At 40.2% G+C, this 18,704-nt stretch overlaps 1 protein-coding gene across 4 annotated transcripts in view; it reads right to left on the bottom strand.

Moving 5' to 3' along the window:
• Positions 1–18,704, bottom strand: part of ralgapa2 (Ral GTPase activating protein catalytic subunit alpha 2) — a 522,648-nt gene that overhangs the window by 36,258 nt on the left and 467,686 nt on the right. The window contains exon 41 of one of the 4 annotated variants that reach the window (XM_059648353.1): positions 12,973–13,012. The exons of the other annotated variants lie outside the window; for them this stretch is intronic. Within the exon in view, the coding sequence (XP_059504336.1) occupies positions 12,999–13,012 (14 nt within the window). The 3' untranslated portion in view covers positions 12,973–12,998. The remainder of the gene's footprint in view (positions 1–12,972; positions 13,013–18,704) is intronic. 4 annotated transcript variants of the gene reach the window in all.

Raw genomic sequence — 18,704 nt, 5'->3', positions numbered from 1 at the left:
TGACCCATCTAAAGTACTGAAACTATGGTGTTTCCAGTCAATATTTGGAAAGTTAAAGTCCCCATAACAACTACCCTGTTACTTTTGCTCCTACCTAGAATCATCTGTGCAATCGTTTCCTCAACATCTCTGGAACCTTTTGGAGGCCTATAGAAAGCTCCCAACAGAGTGACCTCACCTTTCCTGTTTCTAACCTCAGCCCACACTACCTCAGTAATTGAGTCCTCATCAAATGTCCTTTCTGCCACCATAATACTGTCCTTGACTAACAGTGCCACACCACCACCTCTCTCTAACATCTCTCTTGAATGGATTGGCCCGAACTTTTAGACAATGCCCCCCAGTTCCAGAATCCCCCAGTTAGTGGAAATAGTCAATCCCTATTTACCCTGTATTTCCTTGTTGAGATCACAAAGACTTTGATCAGACTGCCCCTTAATCAAACCACTCATTTGTTTGCAATAACTAACAGGTATTTGGTTATTCAACAGATTGTCTGAAATGAGGCACAATCACAGTATTTGGCCTTTCAGACCAGTAATGCCAAAAAGGTATAGTGAACAATCAATGCAATTTGTACAGCTTGTAAAAAGGAGAAATAAAACAAGCAATTTTGGGAATAGCCTGCAGGCTTTCTGAACATCAATGCCAGTGTTCAGTGCTCACTACTCAGCAGCCTTATCTAAACAGTATCTACACTGAAGTCTGTAAAATTATTGGTTCCAGTATGTTTGCATCATGATAGAGGTTACATGACGACAACAGACCAAGAAGGACATTCTCGCATAATTATATTGGCACGGTGGCTCAGTAGTTAGCACTGCTGCTTCACTGCGCCAGGGACCTGGGTTCGATTCCCCCCTAGGGTGACTGCCTTTGTGGAGATTGCACATTCTCCCTGTGTCTGTGTGGATTTCCTTCGGGTGCTCCGGTTTCCTCCCACAGTCCAAAGATTTGCATACTAGGTGGATTGGCCATGCTAAATTGCCCATAGTGTTCAGGGATGCGTGGATGAGGTGGGTTCTCACAAAAGTGGGCCTGGGTGGGATGCTTTGAGGTTCGGTGTGGACTTGTTGGGCCAAAGGGCCCGTTTCCACACTGTAAGGATTCTACGCATTCAAACATTTACCCTTTCTACGGCAAGCAAAAAAACTTGCATGAACTGTTTGTAACTGAATTCCTCATATTATTACTCAAATATGCATGCAACTATTGTCATGCATTATAAGTCTGTTATTGTCATCCGTTCTGCATATGCATTGTACACAATCTTTACATCATCTTGATTGCTTAATGGTACATGCACTTGTTGTTGTCGGCTGTTCACATGGCTGGTTCATTCTCGTGTCCATTTTTTCCTTGCCATGGTTGTCCCATTTCTGTTTTTGGGCTGCTATGACTTGTGGATTGTGCAGGTAATCAGATCACAGCTTCCTGATCACCTTCTCCAGTTCTGTATATGTTCATGTAGTTGTAAAGGTATATCAGCTTATTCATTTCCACTCACTGATAGTGTTGAACATTTATATCCAGGCTGAGAGTTAGCTTAATTGTTTATTCTCAAATGGCAAAATCCTTGTCCAATCTACTTTTTAGTTAAGAACGACAGAATCCCTACAGTGTGGAAGCAGGCCATTCAGCTCATCAAGCCCACACTGGCTCTCTGAAGAGCATTCCACCCAGATCTACCCTTGCTACTCTATCCCAATAACCCCACATTTCCCATGGCTCATCCATCTAGCCTACACATCTGTGGACATTATGGGGCAATTCAGCATGGCCAATCCACCTAACGTGCACACCTTTGGACTGTAGGAGGAAACCCACACAGACATGGGAAGTATATGCAAACTCCACAGAGACACCCTTGCCCAAGGGTAGAATCGAGCTTAGGTCCCTTGCGTTGAGGCAGCAACATTAACCACTGAGCCACTGTGTTGCCCCAGTTAATAGATTTGGCAAATCACTGCACTGCTTTCACATGGTAGTTGCTGCATTATTGCTAAAGCTCTCACCTTTCTGAGATCCAGGCAAAGAACGTTTCCTGTCAGTACAGGGCTTAGATACTTGACTTCAGGCATCTCTTAATTGTACTTTGCATTGTTCAGCTTCAGATTGACCTGGCGAGCTCTACCTCAAAGTTACAATCAATTTCAAGAGTGATCAGCAACGGCTTCTGTCATGTGTTTCTGCATGTATCCACTCCAGCCCCCATTCTGAGAAGATCACTAATTAGTTCATGTTGTATGCTGATATTCCTCTGGGGCTATGAGTATGCCAAGTGACATGCAGAACCATCTGTAACTCCCAGAGAGTGTCCAGAATGTAGTTAGAAAGCTGCTGCTTTCTCCAACTTTACTCGCCAATAATTATTTTTCGCATCAATGGTAGTGAAAATTTTTGTGGTCCAAGTTGTGAAAATTCCTTGAAGGTTGGCATGGAGGTAATAAGACCTCTTCAGAGCTTTATTTAGATCCTTGGTTTGATGCATTTCCTCAGCTCACCAGGTTTTTTTCCACTGTTATCATGCTGCTAATCTATTCTACAGTGATTGTCACTTTCTTGATTACTTCTTTGGCTCCTTTCTATTGTCTTTCAAACTGGCTTTTAGGGCAGGTGCAATCTTCTCTGGCAAATCCCAAGTGGTTTTGCATTCTATCTACTTCAAGGTGTTTTTTTTGTTCATCTCAACTCTTTAAACACAGATTTGTAGTCAGAGTCATACAACACAGAAAAAGACCCTTTGGTCCAACTCATCCGTGCTGCCCAGACATCCCAATCTGACCTAGATAAAAACCGAAAGAACTGCAGGTGCAATAAACCAGAAGCAAAAACAGAAACTGCTGGACAAGCTCTGGAGGCCTACCAGCATCTGTGGAAAGCCTTCAGAGCTAATGTTTTAGATCCAGTGACCCTTCCAGCTCTGAGGAAGGCTCACTGGATGCAAAATGTTAACTCTGATTGCTCTCGACAGATGCTGTGAGACCTGCTGAGCCTGTCCAGCAATTTCTGTTTTTGTTTCCAATCTGACTCAGTGCCATTTGCCAGCATTTGGCCTATATCCCTCTAAACCCTTCCTATTCATGTGCACAGCCAGGTGCCTTTCAAAATGTTGTAATTGTACCCGCCTCCACCACTTCCTCTGTCAGCTCGTTTCATACAAAGTCCTCTGCAAGAAAATATTACCGTTCAGGTCCCTTTTCCCTTTCACCATAAACCTATACTCTCTAGTTTTAGACTCTGCCACACTGGGGACAAGGCCTTGGCTGTTCACCCTTACCATGCCCCTCACGATTTAATAAACATCTAGGAACATCACCTGTCATCCTCCAATACTCCAGGGAAAAAAGCCCCAGCCTATTCAGCCTCTCCCTATAACTCAACCTCTCCAGTCCCGGCAACGTTCTTGTAAATCTTTTCTGCACCCTCTCGAGTTTAACAACATCCTTCCTGTAGAAGGGCAACCAGAATTGCACACAGTTTTCTAAAAGTGGCCTCATCAATGTCCTCTACAGCCGCAACATGGCATCTAACTTCTATGTTCAATGTTCTGACCAACTAATGCAAACGAGCTACCCTGTCTACCTGCCACTTTCAAGGGACTATGCACCTGCACCCGTAGGTCTCTTAGGTCAGCAACACTCCTCTTGGTCCTACCATCATCTGTATTAGTCTTGCCCTAGTTTGCTTTACCAAAATGCAACACCGCACATTTGTCTAAATTTAAGTCCAGCTGCCACTCCTCGGCCCACCTTATCAAGGTCCCGTTGTACTTTGAGATAATCTTCTTCACTGTCGACCACACCACCTACTGTCATCTGCAAACTTACTAACCATATGACCTATATTTACATCCAAATCATTTATATAAATGACAAAAAGCAGTGGGCCTTGTACCGACTCTTACGGCACACTGCTGGTCACTAGCCTCCACTCTGAAAAGCAACCCTTTACCAGCGCCCTCCGTTTCCTATCTTCAAAACAATTTCCTATCCAATTGGATCCCACGTGATCTAACCTTCCTACCAGTCTACCACACAGAACCTTATTGAACATTTTGGTGAAGTCATGGACAACGTTTACCACTCTGCCCTCATCAATCTTCTTTGCCACCTTATCAAAAAACCCAATCAAGTTAGTGAGGCACGATTCCCCACGCACAAAGCTTGTTGACTATTCCTAATTAGTCCTTACCTTTCCAAATGCATGTAAATTCTGTCCCTCAGAATCCCTTCCAACAATTTACTCATTCCGTGGCCAACAGTTTAGTGTGCTGCAACATACTGCAAATCTCTTTTGGCACATTTAGCACTACCAGTTCAACTTTTATGTTTGCTGTGGCTAATACAACTTTTTTTCTTGCCATCTATGATCTGGAGCTGGAGATCTTTGTTTAGATTATGATAGTGGGCTTGCAGAGTGTTTTGTTCTCTTGATGAGAGTGTAGTGACATCCTTTCAAGGGCATCACTTTTGGAGTGTCATGCTGAGGCACTATACACTGATTTGTGAAAGATGTCACCTGTTGCGCTAGTGTCTATCTGACACTATATGTTGACTTGATGTTCTCCTTCTGCAGTCCTCGTTCCAAAAGTCACAAACCATTCAACACCTTTTTGGCCTTATTGAACCAACCTGTTGTATGGTGTGGAGTGATTCATCAGAATGTACCTACTTATTTAAAATCAAAATATTGTGGATGCTGGAAGTGTGGAACATAGAAAACTCTGGAAATACTTAGCAGGTCTGTAACATCTGTGGAAACAGAAACAGAATTCTGAAGAACAGTCACATTAGCCTTGAAATGTTAACCCTGTTTCTCTCTCCACAGATGCTGTCAGACCTGCTGAGTTTCAACAGCATCTTCTGGGTTTGAATCCGTATTCGCTTGTTGTGCTTCCTCCTGGTTATAGCCTTGTGCACAAAATGATTCAGATTTCTGTATTAAAAATGCTGCACTTCATTTTTGCATGATATCTTCCACAGTATTTGCATCCTGCCCTTTGTCTGTGATTGCGCTGCTCTTTGGGCCTGGAGTCATATCAAAATAGTAGAAGACCTGCTCAATCCTGCTATGAATATGCTCGACCTGCTAACTGACAACCTCAGCACACCTGCCCATCAATTGTTTTCTTGATAATAGATTTATCTTCTCTCAGCAGACGTGCTCTCACTGCAGAATTTCTTATACCTAATACAATACTGCCTTTAATTAGATTGCTTTTTAGTTGTTCAAATTTTCAAAAGCCACATATTGTCTTTCTCCATTGATCAATAGGGCCTGCAGATGCTGGAGAATCCGAGACAACATGATGTAGATCTGGATGAACACAGCAGGCCAAGCAGCATCTTAGGAGCAGGAAAGCTAATGTTTCGGGCCTAGACTCTTTGGTCTACGCCTGAAAAATCAGCGTTCCTGCTCCTAAGATGCTGCTTGGCCTGCTGTGTTCATCTAGCTCTACACCTTGTTATCTCTATTGATCAATGGATTCTTTTTCATCTTGGTACCTAATATTGATCAGCCATATAATGGCCAAAAGATAGAGTGGTAAAATTTCAAAACTGGAGAGTGAATCATAGACCTCTCAATTTGTAAATAATAGCAGGCTGTGAAGAAAATTAAATGAATCATTACTTCAAAGGTAGGCTGCTTCTTTTGAACTTTTTAAAATTTGGAATTAAAAAATGGCTTTTGCAGACAGACCACCACTGTGACGAAATGGAGAGGGGCAAGGAACTCCTCTACAGAGTCAGGCTGTGGCTGTTACTGCCCAGGCAGAGAGCGCTTTTAAGCCTGCACAGAGCATACTCTTGGCCTCCCCCAACAATCTCCACATGCAGGCTGATCTGGCTTCTGCTAACTTGCTAGAAATCCCAGTTGGCCTCTGGTTAATTGGCTGCCCACTGGACCGTCATCCCACTTCTGAGAAAATGGCCTGGGGGCAAGACAGGGAGGAAGAAAAGGGAACATAGGTTGATAGTGCCATTTTTGCACCTTTCCGCATCCGTTCCTGGTCAGGGCTGAAATTCTTGTTCCTTTGTCTCATTATTACTGACAAAGTTCAACCATTCCTCTGCTCCATAATATTCTCTTGGGTTTTAAGGGTTGTTCTATTACTGGTTACTAGGAAATGAAGGAATGTTGCCAACATTATACATTTTTTTCCCCATGTTTACTTCCTTCGAGGAAGTATATGATATCTATTCAGCTGTTTTTCTCTGATACTACAGCTGATATTGGGATCTCCTTATGTTGGCAGAGTTGGTAATGAACAAAAATTTAATCAACACAAGTAGCAGTACAACTCAGAATGCATTTAATAGTTCAGCAGCTTTTGTTCATGGATGAATAGCTGACATTATCCGAGCCTAATACCAAAACTGCAAACTATACTTACTCTAGCTATTAATCAAGTGTATCATTCAACTTGTTCTGGATTAGATTAGATTCCCTACAGTGTGGAAACAGGCCCTTCGGCTCAACAAGTCCACACTACCCCTTGAAGCATCCCACCCAGACCCATCCCCCTATAACCCCACACTCCTGAACACTATGGGCAATTTTTCCCATGGCCAATCCACCCAGCCTGCATATCTTTGGACTGTGGGAGGAAACCGCAGCACCCGGAGGAAACCCACACAGACACGGGGAGAATGTGCAAACTCCACACAACAAACAGTTGCCTGAGGCTGGAATCGAACCCTGGGTTCCTGGTGCTGTGAAGCTTTAGTGCTAATCACTGAGCAACCGTGCCGGCTGTTCTTTGGGCTAATAATTTACTGCACTCAAAATATTTCTCATTACTATAGAACTGAATTTCCAATGAGTAGGGCATTAATGACTTGATCCAGTCCTGGTCTCATTCTTTTCCTCTGTGCTCTTAATGGGTTATTGGAGTAGCAAAGATTACACTGACTGCATCTGCTTTTTGTCAACACCCTGTGGACCTAGTAGGTAGAAGATCATGCACGCCAGAAAAGCTGCAGCCTTTAAGTCCATTCACTTGTAACTAGTGCCCCTGGCAGAGATAACATCAACAGTACTGAGTTGGAAGATAATGTACTTTAAAGTGGCATTTTTGCAAACCCAACCTATGCAAGAACAGGGAATGGAAACCAGTTGATCCCCAGTCTGTCTGTGGCTAATGGTAGGTCATGTATGAGTGGGTTGAGCAGTTGATGTGTGGATGGCAGGTGGCAAAATAATAATGCAGGTACACGCCCTCAAATCTGAGTTTATCAGGAAATTTTTAGAATGTGCCATGCACCTTTTAAAAAAGATTTTACACAATTAAAATTAACTTACTTGAACACCTCAGTTATGTGCTATATTGTTTGCCCTTAATCATTTCATGTTTGGGTGGTGGTCTATCTTTGCATTCAAAATGGTTTTTGAACTCACCTGTCCTGGGTTGGTCCAAACTGTTGACTATCTAAAGTGGTCAATCCAAATCCAAAGAAGTTCAAAATCTGCTTGGCCTTAGTTTCAAGGCAGCTGGTTTTGAGAGTGGACACCTGTATCACCAAGCTCTACCACCAGCAACTCTCTAGTGGTCATAATTAGCAAAAGCAAGATGGTTGTAATTGTTGGAAGTCTGTCTTCTGAGTTCCAGGATTTCCCTGCAGGAGTTCTTCAGGGTTGTGGCCTAGGCCCAACCATCTTCAACTGTATCATCAATGAATTTTCATTCACCATAAGGTCAGAAATCAGGATGTTTGCTGATGACTGTATGATAGTAACATAATTTGCAATGCTCAAATGCAATATGTCAATATCCAGACTGAGACTGTCAAGTAATAATGGTACCACATAAGTACCAGGCAACGACCATTTCCAACATGACTGAATCTAACCATTGCTCCTTGACATTCAATGGTATTACCACTGCTGAATTCTGCGCGCGCGCGCGCACACACACACACACTAAACTGAATTGGTCCTGTAAATACTGCAGACACAAGACTGAATCAGAAATTAGGAATCCTGCAGCAAGTAACTCATCTTCTGAGTCCCAAAACATGTCTATTACCCACAAGGTACAAGTCAGGAGTATAATGGAATCCTGTCATCTTTCCTGGATGCGTGCAGTTTCAACACCATGCCAAGAAACCTGACATCATCTATGACCAAACAGCTTGCTTGATTACCACCATAACCGTGGAGATTCACTCCTTCCACCACTGACATACAGTGGCAGTTACAGTACAGAAATTCATTAAGGTTCCTTTGACAGCACCTTCCAAACCCACAACATATATCATCTAGAAGGACAAGAGCTACACATGCAGTAAACTCTTCTATGCCACTCATTAACGTCTGAATCAAGTATTTTACTGTAATTTAGTATTATTCAGTCAACTTCCTGGAGCTTCCTCGCTAATAGTATTGCAAATGTAGACATATTAAATAAACTTAAGCTGTGCAAGATGGAAGCTAAATGGAATGGGCAGTAAACACTGGCCAGTGAAGCTCACATCCCAGGAATGAATTTTTTAAAAAATCACTGGCAACAAAGAATTCTGTTATGATTCAGTGAACAAGTTAAACTCAAAGATTTTTCATGGTTATTTGACTGATTTGGAACATTTTTTAAGATAAGAGAATACTTTGCTGACAAATAGTTAATAACAATTGTTTATACATGCAAGAAGAAGTAAAATAAGTAAGATATCGTCAGTAATTATTCTAGATATATTGCTGTTTAATTTGCCCAACTCTGACACCATTTCTTTCCCCTGTCATTTTAATTCCTTTCTGGAAGATATTCCATTTGCAGCTGAAGGGTTGAGCTCTTAGATCTATTTCTAAGCCAGCCTTTAGGTTGGTTACCAGAGATGTGCAATTGCACTGCTGTCAAGTCCTAAGCAGAATTTTAACTTGCCTGGTTGAGCAGAAAAAAAGGCTGCACTGAAAACGATGAGGTCAATGCAGGTGCCTTCACAATAAATCTAACTCTGGGTCACATTGACGTACATGTGGCTCTGACAGCATTTTCTCCAAGTCCTAAGTGAAGAACTCATGTGTTTATGACACCAGGCAAAGCTGTCATAAAACTCGTTTAAAATAAAAACACCAAAAGTCAGTGAAGGAGGCGGAACGCTTGTGCCTGGCTCTTCATTGTGCTGATTATCTCCTTCAAACCTAGCTGCAAGACTCTTGGAACAATCCAGGTCTGTTGTTTACTTTATTGCCAATAGTCTTTCCTGAATGTTAGTAACCAGTCACTTGGTCATCAACTAGCTGAACAGCTGTCTCTTGCTATCCATATCATTTTTTATGACTAGACCATGAATGAGGTTCCCCAAGTTATTATGGTTTGAATTGGGATACCCAAAACTGTTGAATTTTTAGGCAAGGAGGAATGAACTGGCTCCCCTTTTTTATTCAACCATCCCCTTGGTAGGTCACAAGGTTAGTTTTAAAAGGATCACTTCCCTTGTGGATGCCCTTTTCTTCGGCCAAATTAATGCTTAAAAGCAGCCAATTTAACCAGGCCTTGAGTTAAAGACTAAGTTTATTACTTACAAAATGTGTACATAATAACACAATGCACATGCACAAATTAGAAATGAAGAATGAATCCAAAAAAGATAAAAATTAAAAGCTTTATGGGTCAGTCTTTGGGTTGCTCATGCACAGTAGAAAGTGACACATTGATCATTAAGCAGTTGATTAATTGCTTGGCTTTGCAGGTCAGTTCAAATACTTTTGTCCTAATTTCTTTTGACAGTGGCTGACTGGCATCATTCGCAAGTGTGGGGCTCTTCTTTTGCCCCATTTCCGTTTGACTGACATGCCGCTTTTAGGAGTCAGACAAAGTGAAACATTTACTTGGCACTCAGGGGTAACTAGGTAATTGTTTTTGCGTTTCGAGCTTCACAGCACAAAAACTGATATTCAGTCTTGTACGCACAAATATCTCAGTCCAGAGGTACACATCAACTGCTCAACTCACTCATACATCATCTACCATTAGTCACAGACAGACCGGGGATCAACTGGCTTCCATTCCCTTTTCTTGTGTATTCTTGAAAGGGGAATACACCTTGACTGCTCTCTTTTGTCCATCATGTTCACAGTCTGAGATAACTCTCATGAACTACAGTTCAGCTCACACAGCATTTCTTTCTTTTAAATTTTTATTTGTTTATGGAATGTGAATGTCATTGCCAAGGCCAGAATGTAACAGAGAGCTGTGAAGAATCAACCAAATTGCTGTGGATCTGGGCCAAACCAGGCGAGGATTTCCTTCCTTAAAAGAAGGAAATTAGTGAACCAGATAGCTTTTTAAATGATCAACAGTGATTATTACATGGTTGCCATTAGGCTAGGTTTCTCATTTCAGCTGTTTACTGCACTCAAAATCTCATCATCTACTATGGTGAGATCTGAACCAATGTCACCAGAACTTCTTTACTCTCCATCTTCGGTCCGCCTCCCCCTCTCTCCCGATGTATTCCAGTTCCCTCTCCCCATCCCCCTCTCTGATGAAGGGTCTAGGCCCGAAACGTCAGCTTTTGTGCTCCTGAGATGCTGCTTGGCCTGCTGTGTTCATCCAGCCTCACATTTTATTATCTTGGAATTCTCCAGCATCTGCAGTTCCCATTATCTCTCTCACCAGAACTTAAATCTGGTGTTCTGTATTACTCGTCCAGTGAGATTACTATGACATTATCATCTCTCCTTTGAAGGTTCCTTGGCATCTGAATCAGGTACGACATTCCAGGGTTTCTCTATCACCAGACGGCCACTGAATTTAAATCTACAATCACCTTTTGGCCGTGTGTCATTTCTTTTTTAAAAAGCATGTTGTAATTAGAAGGTCAATATGTCCACAAGTGCTTCCAGCTTCCTCTGTCATCACGATACAGTGAACAACTGACCAGTAGCATTCAGTTCATAGATGACAGAATCCTACAGTGTGGAAACAGGCCCTTCAGCCCAACAAGTCCAACCACTCCTCAGAGCATCCCACCCAGACCCATCCTCCTATAACCCACCTAATCTACACGTACCTGAACATTGTGGGAAATTTAGCATGACTAATCCACCTAGCCTGCACATCTTTGGACTGCGGGAGGAAATCAGAGCAGCGGGAGGAAACCCACGCAGACACAGGGAGAATGTGCAATTTCCACAGAGGCAGTCGCCCAAGGGTGGAATCAAACCCAGGGCCCTGGCGCGGTGAGGCAGAAGTGCTAATCACTGAGCCACTGTGTCGCTTGAGGCCCGGTTCTCAAAATCTGCTGGTTGTATGAAATAGGCCCCCCAAGACAAATCGACATGCAATTACATAGTGTCTTTAACAAAGTAAAGCATCCAAAGAAGCTTCGCAGGAGTGTTATCAGAGAAATCAAAGTCCTTCTCTTCCCTCAGTAGGACCCCTGTTTGCCTTCTCCACATAAAGCCAGGTCTAAAATTGAAAATTCTGCTGTGTGATAGATTAGGTTTATGAGCTATGGCTATATGACACTGCACATGGTGGCTCGTTAGACTTTTTAAATTAACTTACAGCTTGAAATGCAATGAAGCTGCGTGAAGTATCTCCTTTTGTCATGTTTGTTTCTCAAAACATCACCTGAGGAACTGCTATTCAAAAAAGGATTTTCCTCTTATCCTGCATCCCTGTTTAGGTGAAAAGGCCTGGCAATGGCAAAATATAATCTGCTCCATTATCTTTCCAAACCAATTCGGACCTCTGTAAATCAAAATGATTTTTTCAAAGAACAATTGGAACAACGAGTATGAATGCTCAATATCAATGGGTATAAAATGGCACACCACCAAAAGATATATCCGAGAAAACTTACATTTATAAAAATATCCTTATATGAATAGAGTCAAATAGTGCTGTTGGTGACAAATAGCACTTAACAGCTGCAGCTCTCTTCTTGCCCAGTCTGATTAAGTGGACTTTATTGCACTGATCACAAAACCAAGCTCTATAATGATGATGTGAATGCAGTTGTTATCAATTCTTATTCCAAATACTGCTTTATATTTCTTATAAACTTATTGTCTTTGTTATTCGGAGTCTTTTTCACCCAGTGACATCTGCTATATGGTTTTAGCAACTAAATTAAGCATGATGAATATTGCAGAAAACATCAACATAGCATGAAACACATTATCATCGTTGAAAACTCCTACACCTGCCCCTAGATAAGGTGCAAATATGCTAATACAGTCCTTAGAGGGTTAATCAAAGTCGTCCATCAGCTTCAACCAGACTCCTCCTACTTCTGGCTGCAGCAAGCAGCCTGTCAGATTCCTCATTTCTATCAGTGAGTTTTAAATTGCCCAGACAAACAAGCAGAACCAACGAGCTAGAAAAGGTCACACCTGGCGTGTGGTCGGCCTGCTCCCTGTGTCCAAAGCCCCACCCACAATTCTGCAGGTTTATGCCACTCTGTCTACTTGTCTTTTGTGTTTCCTTCCTCCCCCAGCTGTTCCATTCAGAAAGCCAGGCTCAGCAATCTGCCCTCCTGAAACTACTTATTACGCCAAGCTGGCTCAAAAGACCGACTCAGCACGTGCCACTTCTTATCTATCCTGTTTCAAAATCCAATTGTGTGGTGCTTAAAAAACAAAACATAAATGGACTTAGCTCTCATTGGTTCCCTGAAGCAATTCAAACAAAAGCATGTTTGACAAAGACATTCTCCAATATGGCAGGTGTTTGTGTCAGATTCAGCCTCAGGCACAGAGGCAAAAGTATTAGCTTTCAGTTAAAGCTCAGACATGCAGAAACAGGGAAGTACCATTAGTACAGCAGTATTGTTAGTGCAGCTACCTAGTCAGGTGTTAAATCCCAGCATCACTTGTTTTAAAGTGCATCACTTCTAATTAAGAGTGGCAATAAGGAGAAGCAAAGCTACTTTTTCTAGCAACATAAAGGGCAAGCTTTATTTATAAAGTGCAGTGAACAAACTGGTGAGATGAGTCTTTGTGAAAATGTAGCGACAGCCTTACCTTAAACAACAACTGTAATCAGAACTTCAAATATTTAAATCTGAAGGAAGAGAAAGAAAGAAACAAAACACAAAATTAAGGGAATACAAACATAACAGATTTGATCAAAAACACTACAGAAAATTTCAGGATTTAGACTGGGTGGTTTAGGAACGGAAAAAAATTGATTTAAAATTGAGGAGTTATTAACATTTAGCAGAAATTTTCATAAAGAATTCAATTTCTAATGTATATCTTCACATAAGTTCATAATTAAAGTTGCAATGCATTTATAGATGTTTTTATAGTTGGATGTAACTAAATAATTTGGATTTTAAAATTCCTGCCACATACTCTCATTCATGAGAGATGCCACTCTTTTTACAGAAGATTAACTCAGAACAAAGCAGATCAATTAAAATTATTTAATGCACATATAAACTGATAGTATCAACTTTATATGATATAAAAGGATAGACTTTACTCATTATCTGCATAATATTAATTTCCTGTTAAGTATTTTCTGAAAAAGATGATTAGCAATCTAAAAGCACAAAAATACTTGCTATCTTGGGCCATGGCTTCGAAAAGCATAAAATCAGCTTTATATAATTTGCAGCTGCTCCAAAGTTAGGTGACTCACATCAACATATGCACAGTTACATGTCTAAGAGCATTGTCTGAACTTTTGAAAGGCAAACTATCCTAAAATTTCTAACTTGCTACAGAGAGATAGCTCTGATGAGAGTTTTAGAAAACCTGTCACATTTGAAAGCATATGAAAATAATACACGCGACTTTTAGATAAACAATTAAACAGGGTACTGTGTTATGAAAAGAAAGTGATAATTAATAATACTTGTCAGTTGCAAGCCATCTTCCCTCTTGGGAACAGCAGTGGGACACTGCTGTGTAATTTCAGCACTCTCCAATCTGAGCAATTGTGAAGAAGGCTTTTGTAATGCCAGAGTATAATGATTTTTACTGTGTGCTGTTAAAACTTCATAACAACAATAGTAATTAGACATTTTAATCAACAGAGGACTGTTTTTCTTTGCTCTTTATGCTTTTTGCTACATAAAATATAGTTTTGAATCATCTTGTTTTTGGTAAAGCAACGTTGGTAGCACCAGAGCATCTGAAAACGGATTGGCTTTGTTTTCTGCTAGCTACAGCTTTCATACATAAATTATGGATGAAGCACAAATGATTGCAAAAACAAAACTTGAACAACAAGCTGCTATTGTGGTTAAGATGAATTGAAAAGTAATGAACCATGATGTAGGATTAACCCTACATCACGAACAACCAGTAAAGTGTAAGTTTCTTTAAATTTGCATCAATTGTAATAGATACAAAACTGATAAGATGTAGGTTTTTCTTCTAATGATTATAATTATAATACCTCAAACTTTCATCAGATATCATTTGAGGAAAAGTACAAATTAAAATTAAACAATACCAGCTAAATATAAGGCCAGCTTTAAACAAACATACTTTTAAAATCTGAAATTATTAGCAAAAGGGTTTAGTTCTTTCACAGCTCAATGGTCAAATAATAACATGTTGTTGATTTAATAATGAAAATAATGCTGGACGTGAAACCATTGGTGTTTCAGGTGAGATATTAAATTGAGATCCAGTCTGTGCTTTCAGTACTGCTTGAAGAAGCAAGAGTAGTTCTCTGTCATAGCCAAACGTTACCCCTCAACTATCAATAAAAACGTAACATCTGGCTATTTATTTTATTTTATTTTATTTTATTTTATTTTATTTTATTTGTTTGAGTGACTTTGCTTGCACAAAGTGGCACAGTTTTACATAATAACAGTGGCAACACATCAAAAATATTCCAATTGGGGTGCAACACTCTGGGGTATCCTAAGGTTCTGGAAACGTGCAATACATAAATATAAGTTCTTTCCCTTGATGCATTTTAATACAGAGAATACACATTCACTTCAAATCAACTCAGTAATTAGTGCAATAGCAAGTCAAAAAAAAATCACTAATGTATCATGTGATGCTTGGGAAATTTGGGTTAGGCTGAAAGTGAGTAGGAATATGGCCACTGACTGAGGCTGCCTGCCCAAAATCAAGTGATGACATAATAATGAGCAGTTATAGACAATTCTATCACCATTAAAAGTTCAACAATTGTTTAGTATACTGAAAATATCAATGCAGTGTGATGCATTTATTCCACTAAACAGGTTTTCCAAGGTGGCTACTGAATCAGACTGAAGTAGGTTCTTCAGACATCCTATCTGCTGGTTAGTAGGAATCTACACAGCAGTCCGAATTGTTCCATATAGATTCAGTATCCTGCTTGCAAATGGCAATATAAACTCTACCATAATCCATGTGCTAATGGTCTGAATCACATTATAATCTGTGTATCTCTTCGCAACAATTTTTCATCTTTGGAGAGATGCCATTATCCCACCTTCATCTAATACATTCAAAAGATTGACTGAATGTTAAAGCTTTTTTGATGATCAAACTTGCATTGTAGACTAGATTTCCTCAGACATCATGCTTGCGTATATATGACAAATTGCAATACACAGTTGTTAATTTTTTAAAGAAAGCTAGGTTAAAAATCACTTAAGTTCATTGAAAAACAGGAATACAAAATGAGTAAAATTAACTGTGGCTTCTCTGATTGTGTAGTGCATAAATGCACCAGTTGGTGTGATATTGAGCTAGAGTACGGACAGGTTTCTGGTTTGAGCACACAAGTGTACTAATACACTTAGTATTAGTGACTGTCAGTCACTAATACTAAGCAGGCTATAAGTGGTTTCTAGTCCTGATGACTGCTGGAATGGTTCACTTGGAAGTCAGGTGAAGGCACATTTGAGCTCAGCTGCTGTTAGCTGTTTTGTTAGGCTAGTGAACTATAAAATGTCCAGATTTTTATAAGATGAAAGATAACTTGAATGAGATGAATCACCATTTCCAGAAGCGGAAAAATGACAATATATTTAAAAGGCTGTTTTATGTCTATATTAAATATCAATAACATAACGGCAGAAAAGTTTATCACCAATTTACAAGAGTATATGAAGGAACCACTATCTGGTTGTACCTAATGAAACTCAGCATTTTAACAGTAAGTACTATTTTCTTGTGTGAAATTAGTGTTGATAGGACAACACAGACAATGATGTAGCTCTAATATGCTTCAAAGTGCTGGGTTCGATTCCACCACTGCCTGGCACTATGAGTCCAGACAGATTGAATAGCTTTTTTAGTGGTTTCAGTAACCTTTCCTGAGGAGGTTATAAATGAACAATTATTTAAGAATATTTTAAAGTTGAAATAACTCTTACGGGGTCATGCCGCTGAGTTAAGAAATATCCTTCACAGTTCAACCTAAATACGTCAGAGCAAGTTAATTAACTGTGGAGATTTCTGTAGCAGTTACCTCCCAAAAAAAGGGAATGGCTGGGTTGGGAGAAGAAAGAATCAGCGCAGCAAAGTTTTAAAAAAAGATTTTTCCGTAGCTTGCAGTCACAGGGATTGCATCATAATTCTCCAGCTTCAGTCTAGGCCACAGACTCTTCCGTGTTGAGCTCAGAGCCGTTAAATGAAGAGGCAAAATTCTACCTGAGAGCTAAATGAAGCTAAAGCGCTTATTCCCTTGAGGAGGAAAGCTTAAACCAGGTGATGACAGTAATTTTAACAGAAGTGTTTCAGAATGTGGAATATTTTAAAATGGTTCTATGTAATTACTGCATCATTTCAAATAGTTTACAAACAGAAAACATGGCTGTTAATTTTTCCCTCCACCTATGCACAAGTAGCAATGTCAGATAGATTATTACTGAATAGGCATGTTCTGGTTTGCAGAAAACAAAGTTATTTTTGGTGGTAGAAATGTTAACAAACTAAAAGTTGTAAAACATTTAACAGATACAATGGCTATTTTTATTTCTAAGATTTTGTATTCTAAGGTGTAATGGTTGTCATTTTATCTTAACCTACCTTGTAGAAACTGAAGTTAATGCAAACAAATTCAGGCAGGGTCTAAAATGTGTGATTGATTTCATCCCATCAACATCCCACAGGGAGGTTTGGAATAAAATTACTGAATAGGTGCATTATTACACAGTAATACGACCTGATAATACAACCTGTTAATTATAGAATGACTACAATTTGGAAAGAGGCTGTTCAGCTCATCAAGGCTGGACCAACCCACAAACAGCATCCCATCCAGACGCAGCGCCCCATGCCATCCTCACAACCCTGCCTTTATCATGGCTAATCCACCTAACCTACACATCGCAGGACACTACATGACAATTTAGAATGGCCAATCCACCTTTCCTGCACATTGAGAGATCTTGGAAGGAAATCAGAGCACCCAGAGGAAACCCACACAGAGACAAGGAGGAATGTGCAAATTCCACACAGACAGTCACCCAAGGGTGGAATCAAACCTGAGTCCTTGTTGCTGTGTGGCAACAATGCTACCCACCGAGCCAACATGCTGTGGGAATGTAGACAAACAATATTTTTAAATGCATTTTCCCAGACAAATCAAAGCTGTTACTTTTAAATCTAAAATAACTCAATGAAACTATATTGTTCAAAGCTCAAATACTCCATCAGATTGTTGGAAATAGCAGTGTTTGAAGTGCCCAGTATTAATGTTTCTAAGCACTGAGCCATCAAACTGAAGAGAACAGAAATTCCAGCACAAAAACACACATTTTAAACAAGTATAAAACTTTTACTTTAACAACTCTAAATATTACTCTTTGGATGAACCTAATTGTTCAGACCAAACTCATCTTGGTAAGGGAGGACACCTTATCCCCACATTCCATCCATCATAGTCATACTGCAGCAGTAGACTCATAATGGGACAAATAAAATGCAGAATTGCTTAGAAGAACCATTACTAACTCTTTGGACTCAAGCCCCACTGCAGAACTTGACTGCACATTCTAAGTTGGCACCCCTGTACTGGTCTGAGGTTGTGAGGCACTGTTTTTCAGTTAAACTCCAAACTAAGGCAGCATCTGTCTGTTCAAATAGACAAATTATCCAATAATACTGTATGAGGTCCAGCATGGAAGTTCTTCTAAACAATTATCTTCCGTCAATACCATTCAAGCACATTAATGAGCCTTTCATCTTCTCACTTGCTGTGTGAAATTTGGTTGCTACATTTGCCCATGCAATGACAATGATTATACTTTTAAAAAGTAATTCAATGCTAATTAAATGCTTTTGGAAATCCAGAGAAGTGACAGGTGCTACATCAATGCAAGCCTGTTCTAATGCATCTCTAGAATCTGCACACAGGTAAGGGAGGAATGGGTGGGAATTATTAGCTGCAATGACTACTGAAAGTAAAATACACCATCTCTTTAGTTCTCCCACAATGGTTCACTGGCTGACATATGGTCCAGATATTCCAACTGTCAGAGAATCAACGGAGCATTGCAGACTGGAGTTGCATATCAAGACGATATGGAATTAACGATGCAGCTGACTCTTCGTGAATTCCTTGGGAAACTGAATTTTCCAATGGGCAATCCCCTGGAATTCTCCAAAAGAGTCCATTAAGTTTGGAGAACTTGGAGAATTCCAACTCATTTAAGCTCAATAACTACCCAGGGAAAGTTACAGCATTAAAACCTACCAATTCTGAGGTCATCACTAAACTAAATCCCGAACTCACCACCAATTCAACCCTCCTGCAACTGTTAACCCTAAAGTCCTTGCCCTGCCGTAAT

Source organism: Stegostoma tigrinum, chromosome 9 (genome assembly GCF_030684315.1).
Source record: "Stegostoma tigrinum isolate sSteTig4 chromosome 9, sSteTig4.hap1, whole genome shotgun sequence".
In the NCBI taxonomy this organism is placed as follows: Eukaryota; Metazoa; Chordata; class Chondrichthyes; order Orectolobiformes; family Stegostomatidae; genus Stegostoma; species Stegostoma tigrinum.
This window is presented reverse-complemented; position numbering and strand designations above follow the sequence as displayed.